We start from the raw sequence: 27,060 nt of genomic DNA, 5'->3' as shown, positions 1-27,060 counted from the left end.
TTGAAAGTCTTTGGGATGTACTGGAGTAGACTTAACAGAGTGCTTGACTCTTGCATTGTCAATACAAGATCTTGACCAAAAAATTATGCACCTCTTGATGGACATAACATCACAACATTTTTTTCCATCAAGAGGTGCATCAAGATTTTGTATTGACAATGCAAGAGTCAAGCACTCTGTAGAGTCTCCTCCAGCACATCCCAACGACTTTCAATGAATTTAAGGTCTGGTTCATAAATAAGTGTGAATAAATACATTTATTAAGCATTTATAACATTTGAGTTAAAAATGACTCACTATTTGGCAGGTATTGCGTTAAAGTCACCATTCTTATTCATGCAGTTATAACTGCTTATCAAAGATTTTTAAAGCATTTGTAAATGACTTATTCATTATGAATAAACACCTTTATGAACCCTTTACAAGGGCAGCCTTAATGTAAAGTGTTAACGAAGTATTAATAAAACAGATTTTTGAGCCTGTACTTGCCGGATGACTCAGGAGAAAGATGTGTTTTGCTGACTATTAGAGACTATCTAACAAAATATACAATAATAATGATTATTTGTATGTATATTGTTAACAGGGGCCAAAAACACCATAAAGGTCACTGATTATGGGATGTATAAGGATCTGGAAAACCATATCACTCTTTGCATTCACAGGCACAGATTCTGTTTATGGGAAAACTTTGGATATCAGAGTTCACTGAGCCTAATCTTCTTTGTGAATTATTAAAAAAATGGATAATATCTGTAACACTACTGCTTGCAACTGATTATTTTGTGTATACGTTGCCTTGCAAAAACTATTCAGACCATTAACCAATACCAATAAATGTCATATAACCACATTCTGAACAAAAATAAACAACTGAAAAACAGCTGTGTCTATGTTGTTTTTCAGTGATTGTTGCTGAAAACCTACAGAGATGAAATTCCCTAATGTGGGAAAAAAATATCAAGATCATCATGATTCATACTATTAAATAACTCCCATATGTGATTGTCAACATATAGTATGTGTGTATGTATGTTATGAATGCAGACAAAGGAGCATTTGAAAAGTCAACTCATGCAAGTCCTTGTCAATGCTAGTCATGCATTCCACTCTTACATGTCACTGCCTATCTTTAACATGCTGGTCTCCTCTGTCAGTTTTAGTTTGCTGCTAAACCAACTAGATCTCACCATGATTGTAATGTTCAGAATGTAACTTCTTTCCTTCACAAAGTTTCAAAAGTCACTTCTGCCACACTATACAGATAAACAAAAGAAAAACAAATGGGTGAACACTGCCTGTGATCTGAGCTGGAGACGTTTATCATGCAGACTCAAAGCTTGAGTGACAGTGACAGCCCTTCTCCCCCATTTGGTTCTTCACTTCTTGGGGATCAACATGCTGTAACAGTGATTAATTTATGAGATAAAGCTAGCGAAGATTTCTTTCTTTATGAGGGGCATTTTCCTGTTTCTTTAGGTACGGGGGGTTTCAGACACTCTGTGATAATGAGTCCTGCGTTATGTTAAGTAAAGTAGGTGACAGGTGTGAGTTTTCATAAAATGGCTGCTACCTCCCATGATGCCTCGTGGGGGGATGGCCAATGGGGCATGGCAATGTAGTGATGATGCTGATTAGCCAAGGGGTATATAAAGTAAAACCACCATGTTAACACTTCTGAGCAGTTGGAGCATTCCCAGCCTTGCCTCGGGTGTAGGGATTGCAAGGGAAAAAAGCAAAACTACACGGTTAAGACCCTGTGTAGTTTTGTTTTTTGGGATATTTCGAGGCTCATCCGTTCTCACACTGTGTTTTCTGAAATCATATCTGGATAAGGACATTGTTTCAGAAGACAAAGCCCTTTGGGATTCGTCCCTCCAATTCAAGGCACTCTTGGATACAAGTAAGTATGCTTTGTGCTCTTGTACCCATGTGCCAGTGCTTTCTAATGATGCTTTGTTGTGTGATTCTAACAGAGTAGAAATATCAAAGGCAATGTTTACTTATGCTCATGATGTTATCAAATTGAATGAATATTCATTTGATTTTGTTCTAAGACTTTTCGTTGCTGAAGGTTATAAAATGGTGAAGTGGTTTTAGTAAAGCCAAGAATAGCCTGTGATAGCATTAGAGTGGTGCCCTAGCTGGGCCATGATGTCTTTTTAAGGGAATCAGCAGCAGAGATATCAGTTGCACCTCCAGCTATGTGCCACATGGTGACTGTCAATCAAGCTGGATACTGACTATTTTTAGAGGATGCCTTTTGTGACACTGGGTTTGGTTAGCTTATGAACATTTATTGCAGTTTAAATGGATTTTCTTAAAGTGGTTGCTGGAAACTTCTGCCTTATTGTTGTGCAGATCTACAGTTATTTTCAAGTTATGGTTCTTAAGGTTTAATTCTGAACTTTCGATATTAATGAACCTGGTTACCTTTGAATTATTGCTATGGTAAAACCATTCATATGAGGCTATAATTTATTTTTATCATTCTTAATTTCTTTTCTTTTTTTTTAATAAATGAGAATGTAAGTCAATTTATTCTCCATTAAACATGAGTTGTTAGTCTCTTAAAGTGCAAAAAAAAAAATTGTTGTGGTTGTATATTTCGGAGCAATGCTAAGTTTTCATTTAGATTTATTTTAATGAATTTAAATATGTAAACTTAAATTATATCAAATTATTTATGATAGCTATACAGGTAACTAACATATTGATTATACACAAATGTAATAGTACTTTTACAACAATATAATTATTTCCACATGAACTATACCTGAATTTTGTTCAGTCTGTGTTGTTCTATTTTAGGTAAAGGTCATGTGTCCAGTAGTTCCTGTCAGCCATTTTAAATTCTAATTATAAACTAGTTCTCTTCAAAGGAACTTTTTTTTATCCTCCAGACAATCGAGACTGGTTCATGTTAAATGCAGAGTGTTTAAACCTTAAGAGATTGTGTGATTATGCAGTGTGTTAATGAATAACATCTCAGTATTGCTTGGCAGAGGACCAGGTTTTCAATCCAGCATTGAGATTGAGTCACAAGTTCAATAAAGATGCATAAACCACTTATTTAGATTAGTTTTAGATTTGATGATACAGACCTGTCTGGCTGTTATAACTGGAGGGCTATTCTAAATTATGCGTCATGCCAGAAAAAGAGCTCACTGCAGGCCACAGGCACCAGTTGTTACTGTCATGTCTCAAGAGCTGTCAGTTGATATGAGGCCCAAATGTTTGGCTTAACACCCAATGGAGCCACTGAATCTCAAGTGACAGGCCAGGTTCTAACAGGTTGATAGGGACCACACCAATGATTAGTCTGTTTAGAAGCTGCTAAAAATACTGTTCTCTTTTTGAATTTAAGATATTATATTCTTTTAAGTTTTTGCAGGGTTCCATGCCAAAACTATAATTTTATTTTATGTCTTCCTTTAGGGTGCCTTCCACCATGTCAACACAGGCGCCAACATTTACACAACCGCTTCAGAGCGTTGTGGCACTTGAGGGTAGTGCTGCAACGTTCGAAGCTCAAGTTAGTGGTAAGAATGTTAACACTTTGCCATTCCATTGCTGCAATATGAAATTAGTTAAAGGAATGTTTGTATTTATTTGCATAACTCCACAGAGTGTTTTCATTACATAGCACTGATGAATTTATCTGAATAAGTGGTTTTCACCTTGTGGTCTGTAGCAGCATTGTAGGAGATCCAGCCATTATTGTTTGATCGCTTTATTTATTTGTGGGAGGGATAGTAAAACATTTAGCTAATTTATTTTTTTCTTTATATTTGTTTATAAAGACAACTATTATAATAATGTATAAATTAGTCTGAGCAAGTAAATAATTTATTTCACTGTGCAATGTTTAAGCATCATTATAAAGTTGTAAATGCATTAATATGGTACCATATGCATGTTCAGGTCAGGATTAAAATGAAAACCTAAATTTTATACTATAGGCTATGCAACAAGGGGCCCCAGCTCCATCTTTCTATCCACCAAGGGGACATTAATTTTGATTACAGATTAAGAAATGTTTGTATTTGTCTAGATAAAATATTTTATTATATTATGATAACATAAAACTCTACCCACAGGCAATCCAGTTCCAGAGGTGAGCTGGTTTCGTGATGGCCAGGTTCTTACTGCTGCCGCTCTGCCCGGCGCTCAGATCTCGTTCAGCGATGGCCGCGCTGTTCTGATGATCCCCGCCGTGACAGCCGCACACAGCGGAAGATTTTCTGTGAGAGCCACCAATGGCGCTGGACAAGCCACTAGCACCGCTGAACTGCTGGTTACAGGTAATAACCAGTAACTTGGTTTGAGCTATTGCCACCAGAAAATTTTTTTTTTATATGTTTATAATCGTAAGTTTGCCTTCCAAAATGCTATAGTTAGCCTACTAAAATTAGTGTTAATAAAATATAAATTTGTCTCATTTGTTAATGATTATAGTGATTACAAGTTAATTTGTAGTAGAGTCATGAATTCTCCCACTGCGTGCTGGCACCCTTGAGCTACAGTAAGCAAATATGTGGATTAACTGATCGTCTCATAAAGTTGATGACTGTTACTTGTTAAAGTGGTAAAGGTATCCAGTGGTAGGCTATTGTTACACATGCAGGCTGTCATTGCTTGAAGAATTTATGGAAAGGAATGTGTGTCACCTTTTCCAGTGCTTGCAAGGCAGTGCTGTATTGACAGGGGATTTAAATGTAGGGGACATGGGGGGCAAAGGAGCTAAGGGTTGCTTGGGGGTCTCAAAAGTGTTGTTATATGCAAGTACATACACCTTTAATTGCGTTTAAACGTTCAAACAGCATTTTAGAAACCACTAATGTTTAACTCCTTAACCTGCAGCGCATCGAAGACCCAGATTATTGTTGTTTACATTCACTGCATGTTAAAATGTCACACTCTTACTTGATCGGGGCAAACTGTGATAATAACTTGGTTATTTTTTTGGGAACCAAATACTAACGTTAGGGGAACGTTCTTTTTTGGTGTTATATTTATGTAACCATAAAATAACGTTCCCAGAATGTTGCAAGGTGGTTACTTTTAAATAACCTAAAAATAACTTATAAAGAACGTTCCCAAATGGTTATTTTTAAGTTATTATTTTGCAACCATAAAACAACGTTCCCAGAACTTTTAGAAATGGTGTTTTTGAAAAAAATGGTGTTATTGTTTTGGCAAGTTTACGGTTTAAATTAAAACATGTATGAAAACTTGTGTGCTGTTCCTTTAAAATAACATTTAAATAGATGTCATTATTATTATTATTATTATTATTAATTTCTTTGAGTTAGACCAAACTTTTATTTTGGTGGGTTGCAGACATTTGAGTTTCTGTGTGTTTTAATAAACTATTATTATTATTATTATTAGTGCAATAGTAATATATTTCTGTTATAATTTCTTCAAGTTATACCGAACTTTTATTTTGACAGGTTGTCGTAAAGACATTACAGTTTCTGTCTGTATATGAATGAATGACGATAGTTTTATCAAATGAAATGGTGGAAATTCTCGTGAAGTGACTCTCATAGCAGCTCTGCGATAAAGTTCACATGTGTAGCCTACATCATGTCTCAGTGAATACAGTGAAACGCTGAAAACACCACGAGCGTCACGCGTGCTTCAGTGTGTGTGTAGTGGAGCACACATTGAGCGCTCATTCCCAGAGACGCATAGAACAATAGAGTGCCGAAGTTATGACGTCATTTTGTAGGACAACCCGGAAGTTAGCGGCGCATGGGTTCCCTCGATCGAAAAGCTATGCATTTTCCCCATAGACTTTTGGAAAATCGCAAAAAATAAGATCTGTGTTCAACAAAGAGTTGTGACCCTTACACGTTTTGTCTATCAAGATAATCTTTACAAGTTAATCCAAAATTTATACATTTTGAAGCCTAAATAAAGCCGTCAAATATAAAATGCTAACGGTAGGCTATAAACGGACTTCAGCACACCATGGTCGCGGATCAACGTCATCATCAAGCTTCCTCAAACTTTATTTAAAAAACACGCTCGCTCATTATGATCTGCGCTGTGTATGAACACTTATCCACTTTTTCATGAGAAATATTGCCCATTCGTTTTTTCCAGAAATGTTAGAAACTAATTTTGTTTATGCGTGCCTCTCTGAGATTTTTTTTATCTTTTGTTAATGTTTTATTTATTTGTTTATTATTTTGTTAGTTTATATAAACCTTAATATTATTTTCTTTGTGATTAAGATTATTATTAAGATTGTTATGCCTGATCATTGTGCCCCAAATAAACTTTAAAGATTTAAAGATTATCTTTCACTGTATTACTTCACTGTATTATGTTTGATTGTATGTTTGCATACCATTTGCTAATTCGCCAGAAAAAAAACGCGCTTTTACCATCTCAGAAGCACTAACGTTAGCTATGGCCGTATCAATTTACAATCTTATGTCCTTTTTCTTAGATGATAGAAAAACCATAGATCGAGGAGAGAACCACTATAAATCTGGACATGTAGAACAGTGCAGCTTAGATGCTGGTTTACTTGCCGGTATTGTAAGGGCCAGCATGAGGGACAAGGTTTATCAAGTCTCGGTAAGTAAAACTAGGGAGATAGAGGAGTTATAATAGTGTTCTATGTATTTAAGATAACTATACAAATAATCTCTGAACAAGCATAACACAGTTAAATTCCAAACATTTAATATAATAGTTGTATATAATTATATATGTTAAATTTAAAGAGAATTGTCGAATAGCATCAACAAATGCTTATTATAATATATTATAATTAAACCATACATGTTCCCTAAATAAACCATATATACTCATTTTGTTAACATTTTCTATATATTTTTACCTGGTAATCCACAAGCCCCAATGTGAGAGCCAGTGTAGTAAATTTTATCTCACATTCACATTACTGTGAGCTGACTGGAGTGTAGTTACAATAGTATACAAGTAGTATACAATAGTTTAACATTTAATTTGTGTATTTGGTGGGGGGATCACACAATAAAATATTTGTATTAAATTAGAATGGAGTTTTTCAGCATTTACATTATCATTGATCTGTCCACGTTTATATAGCACATTAAATATAGTCAGTGCATAATTTGTAAAGTGGGAGGTCCCGGAGCGCAGAGGGGGGGGTGGGGGTGCTTCCGGCGACTCAAAACGGGGGTTGGAGGTAACGGAACAACAACAACAACAAAAAATTACACTGCCTACGTAGCTTCTCTGCAGGGACAGCGCCAGATAATTTTTAACGCATGTGCTGAGGGGGTGCTAGATCATTGACGGGGGGAGCTGCGCAAAACTTGGCCACTAAATATTTAATATTCAGTTATGTTAATGATCACAATTAAAGTTTTAATTGTATTAAATTGAACAAGCGCAACATTCAGCATTCAATCAAATATTCTAAAAGATATTATTATTAATAATAATGTTATTTCAACACAATATCTCGTTATTTCGACATAATATGTGTGCGTGCATTTGTAAATCCGGTGACGCGTGTATTGATTTTTATTAATAAACAAGTGTTTTCTCTGACAGTGTCACTCGGCTGCAAAGATGAAGTTGACGATCGCCATCTCCGTGTGAACGCGCCTATAGAGAGAAATGCACATAAATAGGCCTAATGGATTACATAATCAGAGAGTAGCCTTTTTCGTTTTGAATTATTTCGCTTTGTGTATTTGATGTATTTTTCATTTTTCTGAGTTTCGTTAAGTTAGGATGTGCTCCAGTTCACGTGCAATGCAAGTGACCGCGCGGGCGCCTCCATGATTGTCTGTTATATTTGTTTCTTATTAATTAAATCCAGGCAATTGGTTGATGAAAAATTTATTAAAATTAAGATACAATTTATACAAAACGAAATTCACTTTAAAGAAAGGCTTTCTACAAAACAGCTTGATGAAGTGGTCAAAATCATGTCTGACCCACTCCATGTCTCATATTGCGCATCCTATCTTACTCGGTCGTGCTGTTCACTTTTCATAAATCAACATAAATGGAAAAAAACAACATTAGAATATTTTAACAAATATGAAACTAAATGCGCTTTTTTAATGGCTACAAAAGTATAGTAGGCCTACATACTCTATATTTGTACAAATTGCTGCACATTCATTTAATTCTGAATTTTGCACACACAAGTTGAAAGGCATTTGTTCAAATCAAGTTCACGGATAATTGTGCGTGCATTTATTAATCATTATGATACTAAAATCATAACAAAGTAGGCTATGCTATGTACAAAAAATCATATGAGCCCAGAATGTGAACGCATTTACACATTAAGCATTTTCCTCCCATAGAAAACCATTATAAGAACGCTTAATGTGGCTTAATGTAGATTAGAATGTCCCCTTATTATGTCGAAATAACGAGATATTATGTCGATACTACTGCTGTGTCCACCGTGGTCTCCTTCTTGATCAGATTTTTCCCCTGAGTGAAACGATCGAGGCTAACAGCAATCTCAACTAGTACAACAAGCGCGCAAGTCATGTGTCACAAACATTGAACACTACACAAACAGTAATTTTATTTTTTTCATTTAGGCAATTAATTTTAGTGACACAGGAGGTGCCGGATCCAATAAAAAAGGTTCCGGATCCAATGTCGGAGGTGACGGAACATGTTCCGGCTCAAATTAAGCCCTGAATAGAGCATCACAGTCCCGCCCACAGCCGGTTCCGGAAGTAAAAATTCAATACAATTTCTCCATTGACAGTTGGGATATAAGCCATAAAAACGTAACCATACATGGTAGACTTAAAACCAGCTACGGCTGTACTAAGCGATTGTATATGCTCATATAACCGCCAAAAGTTCATGGGGCACTAACCTTGTTTTGGGATAAATGCCTTTTATTCGCGATGTCTTGGAGAAGTACTTCATTACCCACAATCCTGAACAATCCCACAATCCCCACAATCACAATCTGATTGGTGGAGCTCGTGTAACTGTCTGGTTAAACCCCGCGAAAGTCCGTGAAGACTGAAGATCATTAAAAAAAAAAAACCTGTGTTTGTTGCGTTTTTTGCACGGTAGACTTATCAGTGCAATCATGATCTCCTTGGCTGCCATGATGGCTTTTTTCAAGGAGGAAAACAAAAGTGTTAAAAGGGGTGAAAACCACTTCAAATCGGGTCATGTAGTTGAGTGTAGCGTGTCCGAGGGTCAGCTTGTGGGTTTTGTAAGGGCCAGCATGAGGGACAAGACCTACAAAGTTGTGGTGAGTTTTGTAGGGAGATGGCAACGTTAGTTAGCATTATCGTTCACTTTAGCTAGGCTACTGTAGCCTCCATATGGTATGAGTCATATCAAGCATTTTATGATGCCACTGTCAAAACAATATTTAGCTTAGGCATACCTCTTCATGCATTTACTGAACATTTGTGTAATAATTTGTTCATGGCAAGTTAATAAACTGAATATGATGCACTTTCTGGTTTGCTGACCATCACTGTTTAATTTTCACTTGTTATTAAGAAAATACATTAAATGTTATTACAATTAAGGATGAACTATAACTTCATGAATAAAATGAGCATGGACCACAAGTGGGAAATTGTTGAGGCATTTGTCTGCAACCTGCCCGTGGGCCACTGAAACTGATGAGCAGAACGCCGCGGACCGCCAAAACTATTAAACCTTGCAGGCTGTTGGTGACCCGGCTACCGGCTACCGGCAGTTTCATAAACACGTCCACACACAACACAACATGCTAGACATTACAAATAATTGTAAAGTAGAATAGAATGCATGCTACATGTTTTGGAACCTTTGAACAAAAACATCTTCAACCTGTCCTGTCAGCAGAGTGTCCTGTAATATTGAGAACAGACGCTAAACCATCTCATTAAACACAGATTAATGTCTTTTCACAAAATAATTGTAATCGTTATCGTTAACCGCTTTTCACACACGCACACAATATAAAATACACGATAAAATACACGATGATAAATATAAAATTCAATACACAATACCTATAAAACACTATTATTTACACGATTACTACTGAAAGAACTGCTATAAACTGCACAAGAAAAAGTTCGCGTGGCCGTCGTCAGATTTGAAAGTCGATCTAAAGGCTCTTTCGCGGTTGTGGCTTCAGTCGACTTCAGTGAGGCGCGGTGGTTTATGGGATGAGTAGTTCCTTTGCTCGGAAATGAAAATATGTACACAGTCTTGTACCTTTGACTTTTTTTGGATTTTCTCGTCGTTTTTTCACTCGAAACGATATGTTGTATGCCTATGAGTTCAGCCGTAGCTGGTTATCCTCAGACATGCTCTAAAACTCTTTAAAGTGTAAGTTGCAGGTTAACCACCACAGCCAATTAATGTGTAAATTAAAGTGCTCTATATGTATACATTTAATTATTTCTGTCTTAAAATGCGTTAAAATAACATTTATTGGGGTTTCTTCAAAGGTAGCGTGTTTTTTCAGTTACTGGGTGATGACGTCACAAGAGGAACTCGCAAACCATACTCTGCTAGATAGTGATGGGCGATACTGCAAATTTCGGTATCGATCCAATACCAAGTAAATACAGAGCCAGTATCACCGATATCGATACCGATACCAATACTTTTTTATTTTAAAAGCATGCACTTGAACTTGTATGCACTTTCCTGTGCTAGAGCCGTGTGTCATAATTTATGAGGTGAATGCATCATTAATATGCTAAATCTGAATACGTTTTCATAACTACTAGCCCTAAATATTTTGTGCTCTCAACTCGCCTGTAATTAGTCAGTGACTTTTACAAAACTACCCTAATTATAGTACTAGCCTACTACTAGCCTACTGTTCAAAAGTTTGGGGTCTGTAAGATTTTTAATTCTCTTCTGCATTTATTTGATCAAAAATAGCCTACAGTAAAAACTGTAATATTACAATTTAACATAGGCTATCTGTTTTCTATGCCATAGTAAACTGTAATTTATCCATGTGATCAAAGCTGAATTTTCGGCATCATTAATCCAGTCATGATGATAATTCATTTTAATATGCTGATTTGCTGCTCAGGAAACATTTCTTATTATTATCAATGTTGAAAACAGTTTCATAATTTTGTGGAAACCATGATACATTTATACAGAAATATTTGATGAACAAAGTTGAAAGAACAGCATTTATATGAAGTAGATTTTTTTTTAACAGTCTACCTTGACTGATCACTTTTGATCAAATTAATGCATCGATCCTTGTTGAATAAAAATATTAATTTCATTAAAAAAATCTTACTGACGTCAACATTTTGAACCGTTATGTACACTTTTGGTTTGTTTATTGCGAAATAACCCGATTGTTTCTCTGTCATCTAAGCAAGGCTTCGTTTCCCAAACGCACTGGGCCTGTGAGCTCAGCGAAGCACCAGCATCGAACGCTCTCTGTGATTGATTGGTTTCGTCTTGTATCCAGATGACTAGGAGAAAAAGTTCTATCCTACACATAGACAGTATATAAATGATCCTACACAATTATCCGCTAACATTCGATTATTTTTCCAATTAGAAGCTTATTTTATGCACTGAATTGCGTGCTAAATTAATAAAAAATTACTGGTAAAAAAACACATTTGGATCGATATTTTTATGTGAGGATCGATCCTTTTCGATACCACGTCAGTATCGAAGTATCGATACTTAAGGATCGATCCGCCCATCACTACTGCTAGATTCCTACTGTATTATGGCTATTTGGAGAACGACTGAGGATGTGGGAAACCATCAAATTCCTTATGGACCACAGCCCTACAATTTTTCATATTATATCAGCATTTTTGTATAAAAAACAATGGTGGGCAGTTCTTATCTTTATGTTTAAAAACACATTGCATTATCTTCGTGAAAAATTTAACCTGCAACTTACACTTTAAATACGGATTTTCCAAAACGTCAATGGGAGAAATGAATGGGAAATTTACTTCCGGAACCAAAGCGCTCTCGGGCTGTGGGCGGGACTGTGATGCTCTATAGTTAACATTTACTACTAAAATAACAAAGATTAATATCATTGTTACCTAATGCCTTAACTAATGCTGTTTACGATCATATTATTATAAGTGGGTAAAAGCCAAGCTCACAAATATCAGGGTGCAGGACCCACCCTTTCTATAATTCTATCCAAACAAGTTACAATAAAAGTCAATAAACCACGTATTATTTTAATTAAACACATTTCTCGACGTAACGTTAGCCTTTAACAAAACTGCAGGGGATCTAATCTATTAAACAGTGGCAAAGTAAACAAGCTTTTAGATATTTTAAGAGAAAGACAAAAGGTATTTTAGCTGTTGATTTGGTTATGAAAAACGTTTATTCTTGCTACTGCTAGCCTTTTTAACTCCATCTGACCGTCAAAATAACATAAGCGTGTTAAGCAATATGCACCATTAAAGTTTCGTCGTGGCCACATTAAGGCAGTAAATACGGTGTTCACATGGAAATCATCGTTGTGTGAGCTTACCTTACGGCACGAAACCCAGAATCTCCGCTGGGTAGCTGCTAACATCGGACGGAAAACGGTAAAACGAGCATCTTTCATTCGACGACTTGTGGTTGCATCTCGGGACAAAACAAAACACCATTATCGAACTACAGTCTCTCCACAGAAACAAAGAACTGGTAATCGGTTACCTTAATATCACAGAATTCTGTGTACAACAATATTTGAAAAGACTAAATATATAACGTTATGCTAACTGAAAGGTAAACTTCTAAGAACGTGAAGCTGAAACGCGGGCTAGTGAGAGATTTCCTGTTTGTCACGATGACGTCTAACGTCCCCGCCAAAGGATGTAGTCCCTTTTAGCAACTTGTTAGCAACCACCGTTTTTAAGACACAATAAAGTTTAAAAAAATCACAAGCAGGTTATAACTGGTGTGTTTTATGTCATAGATCAAAACGTGAAAATATTTAGAGGCTTTGTTAACCACAGAGCTTATTTCAGGCGATTTAGCAAAAACCCATTCAAAAAACCCATAGACTTTAGGGCGAGGGAACCGTTAGTGCTAAAATGCTAACTCACTTCCGCGTTTTGGTCTACAAAGTGACGTCATAACTTCGGCACTCTATTGCAGTCTCTTTTAACTTTAAATATTCACAGACACTAGTCCATATCGAGATTTGATTCATTGTACAGCCATACTTTGGATTTATTCATTCAAAAATGGCCAAATTCCGTGACGTTCTGCTTTATACAGCAAGTGTCGCGATTCGATCCGTCGCTTCGCAAACACAAACACATTTTTTTAAGTGGGTATACGGAAATCCTTGGCTTTTCCTAGTGGGTATACACTTATCTTTTTTGATATTGCACATGCCAGGCAAGGTTAAAGGATAATAAATGGCAATAAGCTATTATAAATTATATATATATATATATATATATATATATATATATATATATATATATATATATATATATATATATATATATATACATAGGCTATATGTATTAATTTTATATAATTAGTATAAAGGCCAGTTCAAATTGCACTGGCAAGTACAGCAGCAACAGACAGCAATACCCCTGCCAGCTTCTGTTAGCATGGTCGGCACTTGTTTTCGCTGATTGAACATGTTTACATTTGTGGAGTTGTGGAATGCCTGACAAGTGATGTACTGTAATCTGATGATTGTCTGCGTTGCTAGGTCATTGGTGCAGTGTGAATTGGCCTTAAGAGAGAATGTGATGGCCTACTGTTGTGTTAAAAGTAAAAAAAATTACTTGTTTTTAATTTGCAGCTGAAACTGCGCCACCAAACTTCATTCAGAGACTACAAAGTATGACTGTGAGACAAGGAAGCCAAGTGAGACTGGATGTTCGAGTTACAGGAATCCCTGCACCTGTGGTGAAGTTCTACAGAGAGGGAGCTGAGATTCAGAGCTCTGCTGACTTTCAGATTGTTCAAGATGGAGATCTTTACAGTTTGTTGATTGCCGAGGCCTTCCCAGAAGATTCTGGAACTTATTCTGTCAGTGCTTCTAACAGCAGTGGACGTGCAACTTCAACTGCAGAGTTGCTTGTTCAGGGTAAGATTTTTAGCTGGTAAAAATGTGTATCATTTTTTATTTTTATTTTATAGATGTCGCAACTAGCAATTCATTCATGATTCACAGGTGAAGAAGAAGTCGTACCTGCAAAGAAGTCAAAAACAATCATTTCAGCCTCTCAGATTTCACAGACTCGTCAGACTAGAGTAGAGAAGGTGAGTGACTGTGAACTAGCCGCAACAGAATTTACCCCGTAGATCACTGTGTTAATTATTTTCTTTTAACAGAGGATGGAGGCTCATTACGAGGCCTCTGCCACAGCCATGATGCAAATGCAAGTAGAGGGTGGGGTTGTGACCCAACAGCTGGCACATAAGACTCCACCTCGTGTGCCCCCTAAACCAACCTCCAAATCCCCCCCTTCACAAGTGACTAGAGTGTCAGCAGCTCGCCAACAGTCTCCCTCTCCTGTGAGGCATGTTAAGGGCCCGACACCCTCTCCTGTCAGGTAATGTATCTAAAGTTTCCAGATTTACATGTGTAGACAATTCATATTATATTTTTAAGTGGACTTGATTCTAAACCTATGTTGATTTGATGATAGCATTAAAGTAGTAACTTCATAAAATAACTTTAAAGTGATGGACTTTACTCTTGAGAAAATATTTCTTTTTGGATTCTGTAATTTATTCCACATTACAAAATGTTTATTCATAAAGAAATAAGTAACAATTTGGGAAAATGATTAAAATTATGTGTACGCACATTAGATTGATTGATGTAGATTTCAGTCAAATTAGTGACCCTAAAAGCAAATCACACCCTTATGGCGTTTACCATGTTGACATCATGACCAGTTGTGTCTTGCAGTTTACTACTACTTGTACTACTAACAATAAATAATACATATTTTTTAAAAGATGTTAGTTTAACATTTTAATGGATATAAGGAAAAGTGTATATCTTACTGTTTGTCCTGGAGCTGGTCATTTCTTTTAGGCTTTTCATTTTTAAACATTACCTTTTCTAGTTACATTTAAACATCTCCTGCTGTGTGACAAATTCATTTTCTAATACTAGTATTCCATGTAGTTAATGAGGTCATAAAAACGGCACGTTTAATAATTGTAAAAGAATTGGCAAAAATTCATTTTTCGCTGAATGCTTTTAGATGAGAATAAACAGTACATATCAAGTTTCCCAGCTCTCATTAATCCAAAGGCTAAGGTTTGTGGTTCATGTTCTCATAACATCTTTTTCCATTTTATTTCAGAGCGGTGTCTCCATCTATGAGACTGTCTGTTTCCCCAATCAGACCAGTCAAATCCCCTGTGATGACCCGCAAACAGGTCACGCAGGCCTCTGAGGTCCTACCCCCATGGAAACAAGCGGGGTATGCTTCAGAAGCCAGCTACACCCGCATGATTGCCGGTGCAACACAAGTTCAGACGACTTCTACCCATGTCCAAATGGAACAGCGTTGGGAGGGCTCTGTTTCTGTTCAGCAACAAGTTGGAGTTGTAAAAGAGGTAAAGAATTTCCCATTAGACAAACTTGCTTTCAATCTTTCTGCATGTCATGAATGACTTGTTTAGTGGTGCCACCACTTCCTTTCTGCAAGTGTCTATCTCATGCAAATGTTTATTTTTCGGTGAAAATGCCTGTAATGTAAACTCTAACAACATCTTGCAACCCAAATCTACTTGCATGTGAAAAAGGACCAGAAAAACATGGATGAGAAAAGTATTGCTGTTGCCACTGTGGTGGCGGCAGTGGACCAGGCTCGTAGTCGTGGGCCGCTCTGTGACTCTATAGATCAGCCCAGTGTTGAAACCGGCATAGCTGCAGAACACATTACATCTCAAAATGAGCAGGTAGTCTGGTACTAAAGTGTTATGGTTGTCACCCATCCAAACCTCATACTCCTAGTTTTTTGTTTTTACCACTGACTCCACAAAGATTTTTATTGGACAACAATAACAGAATTTACTTGCCCAATTTTCCATCCATTACTCCACCTTCTCCTACCTTTCCAAATATAAACTTTTTTTTTTGTTTACATTTAGACAACAATTTAGAGATTTCTTTCCGCATGTTCATAGATATCATGTAAGGAAATCCAAGAGGAATCAGTCACAACTGTGACAACTCATAAAATCAATATTGATGTTTCAACCACTATTGATAAATCCTTTGAAGAGATCTCATCAACTGCAGAAGTAGAATCGAAGAGAATAATATTTCAGTTGGCCACAATTCTAATGCCTTCTATCCTGTTTTACATTCACTTAACTTTGTTTTTCAGAGAGCACCTTCCGTTTTTGTGGTTAAGGGCAACATTTAAAAGGTTACATTTTCAGTCATGTTAGGTTGATTGATTAAATACAATTTGATTTTATGGTCTTATTTTGAACAATTGTCAACTAATAATTTTGATTATGAAGACAAAACATTGTCATTTCTAAATCTTTAAGTGAAAGTTTTTGTAAAACTTTCTAAAAGTAGCGTTAGAGGAATATAAATATGTTAACTTATTCTTTAGATGGAATGTAAATGTAAGCCCACGTAAATGTTACCCTTAAATCAACGGAGGTCAAACTATCTCTTTTTCCTCATCTTTCAACACTAACATTTAGCAGACAACTTCACTGGGTGGTGCATTTTCCAGCTTTCGTCCCATATTGTTTTTTTCATTTACAGTATTCAAGCTCTGTATATTTTAGATGAGAATGGATTATGTCTATACATGTATTATAGATATTGATCAGTGATTGCTCTTGCCAGGGTGATGGGAAAAAAGCAGAAGCCGTTGCCACTGTGCTAGCTGCTGTTGGTCATGCACGTATACGAAAGCCCACGCATGCTGAAGGGGCTCAGATGGAAGAAGAGGCTGATATAAGACATCAGGAAATGCTAGCAACTAAGCAACAGGTCACAAGTAAAAAGGAGCTGTTGCTTATCCCCACTGAAATGCCAACTTCTACTACTGAGAGTGTACATGTCACCCAGGTTAGAAGCATTTAACAGAAGCTGAAACATGAACATGACTTTTTTAGTCTATTTGCATTCAAATATTCTTTTGTTGATTTGCAATAGATTCAAAGAGCTACTGAGGTCAGCTCCAAGGTGGAGACTGACCTTTCACCATCCCCACTTCCACATTTCACAGTATCAAAAGTTACTGTACCAAAACCAGATCATAGCTATGAGGTAAGATTTGGTGATTACAGGCAAGCAGTGAAATCCCCCTTTTCTAAGGTACCTAGATTTTCAGATATTTAGGAAAGGAGGATAATGAGAGAGAAAACATTAACAAATTTGTATGAAACATATGAAATAAATCTGAAATCTATTTTCTTTTAATTTAAGTTCTTTTCCTGCTTGCCTGAAACACAGTTTCAAGAATTCAACCTTATATTTATGCACAATGGGTTCCAAAATCTGAGACCAATATGAATATTTTGAATGTTTTTTTTTAATCAAAGTATATAAAATATAAAACATGAAAATTAATAAATGTTTTTTTTGCACATTTTGCACAGTTTTAAGTCATTGCATACCAAATACTTATACATTCTGAAATTAAAGTGCATTTAGTTTTTGTATAAAATAATAAAATGCAAAATGTATGCATTTTCACTAGTAGTCTCAGAATTTGTGTGTCCCTTTGTGGTAGACTTTATTTTAACTTTTTATCACTAGCCTTTAACAAGTGCCGCCTATCCAGACCAATCTAAAAAACCCACCCTCAATACCTAATATACAAACTTCACAATAACTTTCAACATAACATCCATCCATTAGTTTGTCCATCAACCCATTGAGTAATTATATCATTATATCATCCATCCATTAGTTTGTCCATCAACCCATTGAGTAATTATATCATTGAGTATTTGTTATCTGAAATTGCTAACTAATTAATTTTTTCCTGCCATCCTTCTAAAGGTTCCCTGATTGTTCCCCTCTGTGTGGCTAAACAAAAGTGAACTTGTTTTTTGATATTGTGGTAATGTTGCTCTTTTTGGGTTGGTCAGGTTTCAATAGCAGGTTCTGCTATTGCCACATTACAAAAAGAGTTATCCTCGTCAACTGCTGCTCAAAAGATCATCAAGCCTGTCAGGCCTCCAACACATAAGATTGTGGAGACTCGTGTGACCCCAGAGCCGACCCCTCCTCCTTTTAGAGACACTGCAGAGAGATATCAGACTCATTTCGAAAGAGAGTTACACAGAAAGATAGGTGTTTCGTTTGCCGGGGAAGAGTGGGACACACAGGTTTGTAGTTTAACATGTTGCCCACTCGCAAAGCTAACATTTGACTTAATATCAGTTATTCATCATATGGAGTCTTGTGTTGTTGGATTATCACTTACAGAAAGATTCCTCAAAGCTAACTGTTTTCCTTACAGATTCCATCTTATATACTGAGGATTTCTTCTCATCGCCTCCACCTAATCTTTATTAGAACGTTTTTGTTTTTGTTTGTTTCATATTCTTTTCAAACTCGTTCTTTTCTCAACCTCTTTTCTTTTTTAGCATTATTTGTGGTACTCGATAACATTCAAGAGTCACTTGGTTAGTAAACAAATGTTGATTTTTCTTGCAGGTTGTTGAGACTGCAGCGATCCCCTCAGCTATCAAAGAGCCTGTAGTGCCCCCTACCTTGATAGCAGTAAGTGTTTTATTAGCATTTTGATGAAATGCTGCTGATTTGTAGAATCACTTGAAGAACCAGTAAATACAAATTGGTGTCTTGTTCATTAGGGTTTGAAGAATGTGACTGTCACAGAGGGAGAGTCTGTCACTCTGGAGTGCCAGATTTCAGGCCACCCCACCCCAGCTATTATGTGGTTCAGAGAAGATTACAGAATTGAGCACTCCATTGACTTCCAGATCACTTATGAAAGCAGCTATGCCCGCTTGGTTATCCGTGAGGCCTTTGCTGAAGACAGTGGCCGCTTCACTTGCACTGCTACCAGTGAGGCTGGAACTATCAGCACCTCCTGCTACCTTCTTGTCAAAGGTAAATTTTATATACAGTACTGTAATAAAATTTCTGTGTATGAATTTTTTGTGGAGAACAAAAAGATGCTTATTTTATATGTAGGTCTGTAATAAGGCTATAACAAGTTCTCAAATGTTTTAAAACAATACCATAAATTAGAATCTCCTACCACCTCATCTGCATCTCTGTTGAACCCAAGGTTGAAAATCTTAAATGAACAGACTTTGATCAAAAAGCACAAAAAAACAAACAACCCCCCCCCCAGGATATCCCTCCTCAACCCCTTTCATTGTTTGAAAATAAAAGCACAACCTCAAAAAACATTTATGTTATATATTTTTTTACAGTGTCAGAGGAGATTGAGAGCAGAGAGGAGATAACTGTCCAGGAGAAACAGTAAGTTACAAGGGCAAGAGCATGGACTGGTGGACCTTAACTAGTAAAAGAGTAGAGCCAAAAGGTAACATATTTTAATATTTGTTGTAATTACATTGTGTGTGTGTGTTTCAAACAAGGACTGTCATTGAAGCCAAAGAGGAGACCATGTCTGAAATAAGCGCGGTCTCTGTGGACACTGGAGCACCTGTTGCTCCTTTCTTTGTGAGGAAGCCAGTGGTTCAGAAGCTGGTCGAGGGAGGCAGTGTTGTCTTTGAGTGCCAGATCGGAGGAAGCCCCAAGCCCCATATTTACTGGAAGAAGAGTGGAGTTCCACTCACTACTGGATACAGGTATAGATTTCGAGCAAGTACACTTCTTCTGGATCTAGTTGGTCTACATAGTGAAAAAGAAAGCTCATACTTTCCTTGTAATTTAACAGATATAGAGTTAGTTATAACAAGGATACAGGGGAATGCAAGTTGGAAATTTCTATGACATTTGCCGATGATGCTGGAGAGTACACCATCTTTGCCAAGAACCAACACGGAGAGGCATCTGCTTCCACAATCCTGTTTGAAGAAGGTTAGTTGTGACTTTATTATAAACTGTGACACAATTAAATAAAGCTTAGAAAAAAAAAAAAACATCCATCATGCCATCATGTATTTACAGAGGAGTATGAAACCTATATGAAGAAACAGGATGTGACATATGTAACGGAAGTGACGGCAATGGTGCAGGAGCCCAAAGTTGCAGATGTGCCCCCTGTAGTTGTAAGTGAATATGAAAAAGAGCTCATACAGAGGAGAATGGCTCAGCAAACACAGATGATGAAATCCTTCATCTCAGAGACGGTACGATTTTATATAGGAAAAGTGATTTTACTCATTTTTGTAATGAGATCGTAAATCACATAAAACATTTGCATACTAAGAAATGCATCTAAAAATTATAATAAAATATATAAACATTCCATTATCTTCAGGAATTTCAAATATCTGCTATTGAACGGAAAATAATCCAAGAGATTGAAATCCGTATCCTTAAAATAACTTACCGAGAGCTGGTGATTGAAGATGGTGAGGAGATGGTCATGAATGTTGCTGAGCATGAGGCTGTCGGATCCTCATTTAGCACTCCTGTCAAAAGCTACAGAATTCTGGAAGGAATGGGTGTTACTTTCCATTGCAAGATGGAAGGAACACCATTACCAAAGGTAATGGATGGTAATTATATTGAAAAGCAGTATTTTTACAGCAGCACAATGTATACAAGTAATTTTATATAATTTGTGTTAAATAGATTGCCTGGTATAAAGATGGCAAGCGCATTAAGCATGGAGGCCGCTATCAGATGGAGGTTCTACAAGATGGAAGAGCCAGTCTGCGCCTACCTGTGGTGCTGCCAGAAGATGAGGGCATCTATACTGCATTTGCTAGCAATATGAAGGGTAACGCTGTCAGTTCCGGAAAGCTCTATGTAGAGTCCACTGCAGCTGCTCAGCCTTACTACCCTCAGGCCGAAGCTGTGAGAAGAGTCCAGTGAGTTGCCTTTGCCTTCTCTTGTTTTGCTGTTCTGTAATTAGATGTTTAGGATAATGTTGTCCATATTTACACATTTACACTTTTAATATTTTAGGTCTACATCTCCAATGTCTGCTCGCTCAACTAGCTACTCCCCTGGACGTTCTCCTGCTCGTTCTGTTAGCCGCTCTCCTGCTCGTAGACTTGATGACACTGATGAGAGTCAACTAGAGAGACTATATAAGCCTGTTTTTGTACAGAAGCCATCATCCTTCAGGTGTTCTGAAGGACAGACTGCAAGGTTTGACTTAAAAGTAGTTGGAAGACCTATGCCCGAGACTTACTGGTTCCACAATGGTAAGTGTGTTTTAAAGCTACACTACCATTCAAAAGTTTGGGGTCAGAAAGATTTTTTTATTTTTTTTATTTTTTTTAATACTTTTTTCAACATTGATAATAAGAAATGTTTCTTAAACACCAAATCAGCCTATTAAGAATGATTTCTAGAAGGATCATGTGACAGTGTAATGGCTACTGAAAATTCAGCCTCACCATCCCATGAATAAATTACAATAAAATATATTCAAATAGAAAACAGTAATTTTAAATGGTAATATTTCACAATATTACTGTTTACTTTATTTAAGGCCAAATAAATGCCATGTCTTGGTGAGCATAACAGACTTCTTTAAGAAAAATAAAAAGAATACTACCCCAAACTTGTAAACAGTAGTATTTGCTCGAATTTTTTTGCTTGGTTATTTGTTTTCTTTCTTACCTGTTGAAAACAGAAAAAAGAAAGTAAATTTTTTATCTTTTATTATATTTACCAAAGGACAACAAGTGGTCAATGACTACACCCACAAGATTGTGGTAAAGGAGGATGGAACTCAGTCAATGATTGTGGTTCCTGCCATGCCTCAGGACTCTGGAGAGTGGACGGTTGTTGCTCAGAACAGAGCTGGAAAGACAACTGTTTCGATGACTCTCACTGTTGAAGGTAAACCGTTTTTGTTCTAAACATTTTTTTATTTGATGTAGACTTAGGGACTGTTCGTTATTTATTTAAGGGGCCACCGGAGGAGTTTTGAGATTTGTTGTCAAAAAAGACATGACCCTCCCTTCGCCAGCAATAATTTTTTCTATGACCCTCCAAAATGATTGTGAAAAAAGGCATGACCCTCCCCGATAATTTATTGATTAGCCTACTTCTGTACTGGTTTGCGCTTGGCAAAGATGTTCAGATAGCCATTGTTTGTTTGTTTTTTAAACCATAAACTCTTGCTTTCTCATCTTACTAGGGCTGTAACGATAGACCAAACCTACGATTCGGTTCGTATCACGATTTTTGATTTTAGATTTGAAAAAAATCATGTTTTCGGTGCTGATGCGGTGTGACTCGATCAACATGTGGGTGGCGCTGCCAACAAAGCATAAAAGCTGTCACAAAGAACCGGCAAAAGTAATGATTATTAATATGTCAAATATAGCTAGGAGACATTTTAATTGTTTATTAATAAACAAGTGTTTTCTGTGTCGACTGCAAAGATGAAGTTGACGATGCGTCGCGATCTTCTCAGAATGCGCCAGAGAGAAATGCACATTTCATAAGCAGAAAGCAGTCTGTTTTCCTTCATTTTGAATTGTTCTGTGTAAAAGTAGACATTTCAAGCTTTCTATATATTTCTCAGGTCTGTGAGGCAAGTAGCATAGCCTACCTTACGCTGAGTTTCGGTTCATTTATGAGACAAGAGTCCAGTTCACTCGCCCGCGCCTCGTCATGATTATCTATTTTCTACTATATTTAGACTACTTCTTATTTATTAAATCCAGATGAAACATTGATTAAAATTAAGATAAAATTAATAAAAAAACGAAATTCACTTTAAAGAAAGGCTTTGTGCTTTCTTTTTGAGGTCTCTGAGAAATTTTTAAAGTCGCTTCAGAGCAGTCATGCCCGTAATGGAGAACTGTCACGTCCGTAACATTATTATTTTTTTTTTCACATAAATGCGAACGCGAAAAATAAAATAAAAATAATATAATATTTTATGTTCTGTGGAGGCCGATCTTTATTCATCCGGTGGGTATATATCTTTGGTTTGCATAGTGTAATTTATAGAATTACTAAAAAATATTTTGCCACATGTGTATTTCACTCATATTAAATATAAAACGCATGTGTAGTAGACTGATATTTTTCTAATGTCTTGACTCCTTTCAGACGTTTCAAAATATTGGTATTAAATGCATTTTCTGAGAATTTTTATTTTAAGTTTTGACTGCAAATGTCAAGTCCATAACACTGGAATCGCCCAATTTTAACGAATTTATCCTCAACTAGTTTTTGAGGTGTAGGTCTATGTATTTTATGTTAACTTAAATAATACTAATAGTAATTTAAAGATGTGGTAGCCCTACATCTTACACATCGTGGAAACAAAATAAGAATGGAGACTAAAATATGGTAGTATCGCGCTACAGTGCACATTGTATTAGTTCTGGCGCCTCAGTCTCAATACTGTAAAACTCGACGTACGTTCACATCACATGTTAATGCAGCGGTAGAGTTACACTCACAGGACACTGTGCACTTAACAAAAGTTCATTATTTGCTCGTGCTTTAAAGCTTTGCCGGGTAAACATTTCTTTGGCATTCTGTTCTGACATGATGCACTTTTTCTAAGCGCGAACTGAACTAGTGCACGCGCACTGTCAAACAGCGCCAAACTGGATTTTTGTTGGGTCAGACCCATCTGATATCGAAGGGGGGCTGATAACGCGAGATCAACATGGAATAAATGGAAAAAAATAGCATCAAACAAGCCACTTTGAAATGTTGCTGTTTTAATGAATATAAAAGTTGGGTGACCCTCCCCCCTAGACTAAAAAAAGTTGGATGACCCTCCCCTCAACAAAGAATAAAAAGACATGACCCTCCCCTATTTTCCTCCGGTGGCCCCTTCCATAAATACCGAACGGTCCCTTAGTGGTGTGGAACATTGTGTAAACTCTCATCTTATGTGTTACAGCAAAGGAAAATTTGGTCCGGCCCCAGTTCATTGAAAAGCTAAAGAATATCAGTGTTAAGGAAGGAAGTTTGGTTGAGTTGGCAGTAAAAGCCATTGGAAACCCCCTCCCTGACATTGTCTGGCTGAAAAACAGTGACATCATCTCTCCTCATAAATACCCTCACATCAAGTATGTTACTTTACTTTGGATTGTTGTTTAGTTATTTCCTTTTTTTTGTACTATATATGTTAAATTCAAAAATTGTATTACAGAATTGAGGGTACCAAGGGACAGGCACATTTCCAGATTCCTCAGACTTCCGGCTCTGACAGTGCATGGTACACAGCCACAGCTATAAACAAAGCTGGTAGGGATACCACTCGCTGCAGAGTCAATGTGGAGGTAGAGTACACAGAACCTGCACCAGAAAGAAGACTCATCATTCCCAAAGGAACATATAAGGCTAAGGATGTTGCTCCACCAGAGATTGAACCACTGCATCTTCGCTATGGTCAGGAACAGTGGGAAGAGGGTGACCTCTATGACAAGGAAAAGCAACAGAAGCCACACTTTAAAAAGAAGCTAACTTCAGTCAGGCTGAAGCGATTCGGTCCTGTGCACTTTGAGTGCAGACTGACCCCTATTGGAGACCCAACTATGGTTGTTGAGTGGCTCCATGATGGCAAGCCACTGGAAGCTGCTAACAGGTTGCGTATGATCAATGAGTTTGGCTATTGCAGTCTTGATTATGAAGTTGCTTATTCCAGAGATAGTGGCGTCATTACCTGTAGAGCTACCAACAATTTTGGTGCTGATCAGACTTCTGCTACACTAATTGTGAAAGATGAGAAGAGTCTTGTGGAGGACAGTCAGTTGCCAGAGGGAAGAAAAGTACAGAGAATGGATGAAATGGAGCGAATTGCCCATGACGGCGCACCCTCTGGAGTAACTGGGGATGACATGAGTGAGAAGACCAAGCCTGAGATTGTCTTACTTCCGGAACCCATAAGAGTATTTGAGGGTGAAGCAGCCAAATATCGCTGCAGAGTGACCGGTTATCCCACTCCCAAAGTTAATTGGTATCTCAATGGACAGCTCATTCGAAAGAGCAAACGTTTCAGACTACACTATGATGGCATTCACTATTTGGAAATCACTGACTGTAAGTCCTATGATTCTGGAGATGTCAAATTATTGGCTGAGAACCCAGAGGGTACAGCTGAGCACACTGTCAAACTCGAAATCCAACAGAAAGAAGACTTCAGGTCAATCTTGCGCCGTGCTCCTGAGATGAAGGCTCCGGAGGCACCTGGCCCTGAACCTGGCAGAGTGTCTTTTGATGTTGTGAAGGTAGATAAACCTGGAGAGGCTTCACAAGCAAAAGAGGTGGTCCGACTGAAGAAGGTTGAGAGAGTTGTTCATGAAAAATCCACAGAAGAGACAGAAGAGCTGCGAAGCAAATTTAAACGCAGGACTGAAGAGGGCTATTATGAAGCCATATCCTCAGTTGAGATGAAGTCTCGCAAGAAGGACGAGTCTTATGAAGGAATGTTAAAGAAGAGAAAAGATGAACTTATGCACTGGACCAAAGAGGTGTCTGAGTCAGAAAAGAAGAAAGAGGAGGAGGAAGGCAAACTTACCATTCCAACAATCAGACCTGAGAAAGTAACTCTCTCTCCTAGCATGGAGGCTCCAAAGATCTTGGAAAGAATTCAGAGCCAGACAGTTTCACTATCTGATGAAGTTCGCTTCCGTTGTAGGGTTGTTGGTAAACCAGAACCAGAGTGCCAGTGGTTCAAAAACGGCATTTTACTTGAGAAATCAGATCGTGTTTACTGGTATTGGTCCGAGGACCATGTCTGTGAATTAGTAATTAGAGATGTCTCAGCTGAGGATTCTGCTAGTATCATGGTCAAAGCCATTAACATTGCTGGTGAGGCCTCAAGCCATGCTTTCTTGTTGGTGCAAGGTATGTTTTGTCATTTATAAATCAGTTTTGTGATCATTGATTTGGATTGATATCGAAAGTACTTTATCTAATAAATTCTCCTTTTTTTGCAGGCAAGCAAGTTTTATCTTTTACCCAGACATTGGAGGATGCCTATGTTAAAGAGAAAGACACAATGACAACCTTTGAATGTGAGACAAATGAGCCATTTGTCAAGGTCAAATGGATGAAGAACAATGCTGAAATCTTTTCTGGAGACAAATACAGGATGCATTCGGACAGAAAGGTGCACTTCCTATCTGTGCTGATAATCAACATGCAAGATGATGCAGAGTACACTTGTGCTGTAGCTGATGATGACCACATAAGAACCACTGCCAGACTTTATGTTGAAGGTTAGCTTACACTCAATTGTGCTATTTAATTTCACATTTTCAGATTCATCTCTGAATTTTTGGTCAATCTGCCATCTGATTTGTTATACAGGTGCATCACTGGAAATGCTAAAAAATTTAGAGAGTGTTGAAGTGCCTGAGACATACTCTGGAGAGTTTGAGTGTGAACTGTCACGTGAAGATGCAGAAGGCACCTGGTTCTTTGAGAACAAAGAAATTACGCCAAGTCTAAAATATGTAGTATCCTCTCGTCGTGGCCGACACACCTTGTCTGTAAAAGATGTCAGGAAGGAAGACCAAGGCAAATATACTTTTAAAGTGGGTGATCTGAAGACAAGCGCCACACTGAAAATGAAATGTAAGTAGAATTTGAATATAATTAATATATTGATATAAAAAAAATAGTGTTATATTATTTTCAAACATAATATTGACTCCATTATACATGATATGTAAATAATGGTATTTTTTGTCTTGTATCAGTGCGCCCTGTAACTCTGATGCAAGGCCTCTCTGACTTGACAATCTGTGAGGGTGACATTGCCCAGTTGGAGGTGCGATTCTCTCAAGAAAATGTGGAGGGATCATGGCTGAAAAATGGCCAGCCCATCTCTGCCTCTGACAGAATTCACATTGTCATCGACAAACTTGTCCACAAACTTCTAGTTGAAAGTGTCAACAGGGATGATGCAGGAATCTACTCATTTGTTGTTCCTATTCAAGACATTTCTACAACTGGAAAACTGACTGTCCAAAGTATGCCCCCCCCCCCCC

The 27,060-nt window shown here is 37.3% G+C and overlaps 2 protein-coding genes across 2 annotated transcripts in view; both read left to right on the top strand.

Annotated features, from left to right (window-relative positions):
* Nucleotides 1-858, top strand: part of ccdc141 (coiled-coil domain containing 141) — a 29,317-nt gene extending 28,459 nt beyond the window's left edge. The window contains exon 27 of the mRNA XM_084122520.1: nt 587-858. Within this exon, the coding sequence (XP_083978646.1) occupies nt 587-604 (18 nt within the window). The 3' untranslated portion in view covers nt 605-858. The remainder of the gene's footprint in view (nt 1-586) is intronic.
* Nucleotides 859-1,677: 819 nt separating this feature from the next.
* ttn.2 (titin, tandem duplicate 2) overlaps nt 1,678-27,060 on the top strand; it is a 169,052-nt gene continuing 143,669 nt past the window's right edge. Inside the window, exons 1-26 of the mRNA XM_084122514.1 lie at nt 1,678-1,903; nt 3,439-3,542; nt 4,101-4,304; nt 13,775-14,062; nt 14,150-14,238; nt 14,311-14,531; nt 15,297-15,552; nt 15,742-15,897; nt 16,808-17,032; nt 17,120-17,233; nt 18,061-18,300; nt 18,632-18,697; nt 18,790-19,048; nt 19,378-19,426; nt 19,546-19,758; nt 19,848-19,990; nt 20,081-20,262; nt 20,394-20,624; nt 20,711-20,949; nt 21,047-21,288; nt 21,767-21,931; nt 23,964-24,132; nt 24,216-25,912; nt 26,005-26,286; nt 26,378-26,644; nt 26,770-27,042. Of these exons, the coding sequence (XP_083978640.1) occupies nt 3,452-3,542; nt 4,101-4,304; nt 13,775-14,062; nt 14,150-14,238; nt 14,311-14,531; nt 15,297-15,552; nt 15,742-15,897; nt 16,808-17,032; nt 17,120-17,233; nt 18,061-18,300; nt 18,632-18,697; nt 18,790-19,048; nt 19,378-19,426; nt 19,546-19,758; nt 19,848-19,990; nt 20,081-20,262; nt 20,394-20,624; nt 20,711-20,949; nt 21,047-21,288; nt 21,767-21,931; nt 23,964-24,132; nt 24,216-25,912; nt 26,005-26,286; nt 26,378-26,644; nt 26,770-27,042 (6,361 nt within the window). The 5' untranslated portion in view covers nt 1,678-1,903; nt 3,439-3,451. The remainder of the gene's footprint in view (nt 1,904-3,438; nt 3,543-4,100; nt 4,305-13,774; nt 14,063-14,149; nt 14,239-14,310; nt 14,532-15,296; nt 15,553-15,741; nt 15,898-16,807; nt 17,033-17,119; nt 17,234-18,060; nt 18,301-18,631; nt 18,698-18,789; nt 19,049-19,377; nt 19,427-19,545; nt 19,759-19,847; nt 19,991-20,080; nt 20,263-20,393; nt 20,625-20,710; nt 20,950-21,046; nt 21,289-21,766; nt 21,932-23,963; nt 24,133-24,215; nt 25,913-26,004; nt 26,287-26,377; nt 26,645-26,769; nt 27,043-27,060) is intronic.

This window comes from Abramis brama, assembly GCF_963993115.1.
Source record: "Abramis brama genome assembly, chromosome: 8".
Taxonomy (NCBI): Eukaryota; Metazoa; Chordata; class Actinopteri; order Cypriniformes; family Leuciscidae; genus Abramis; species Abramis brama.
Note: the sequence above shows the minus strand (reverse complement) of the source record. Positions and strands in the feature narration are given on the sequence as shown.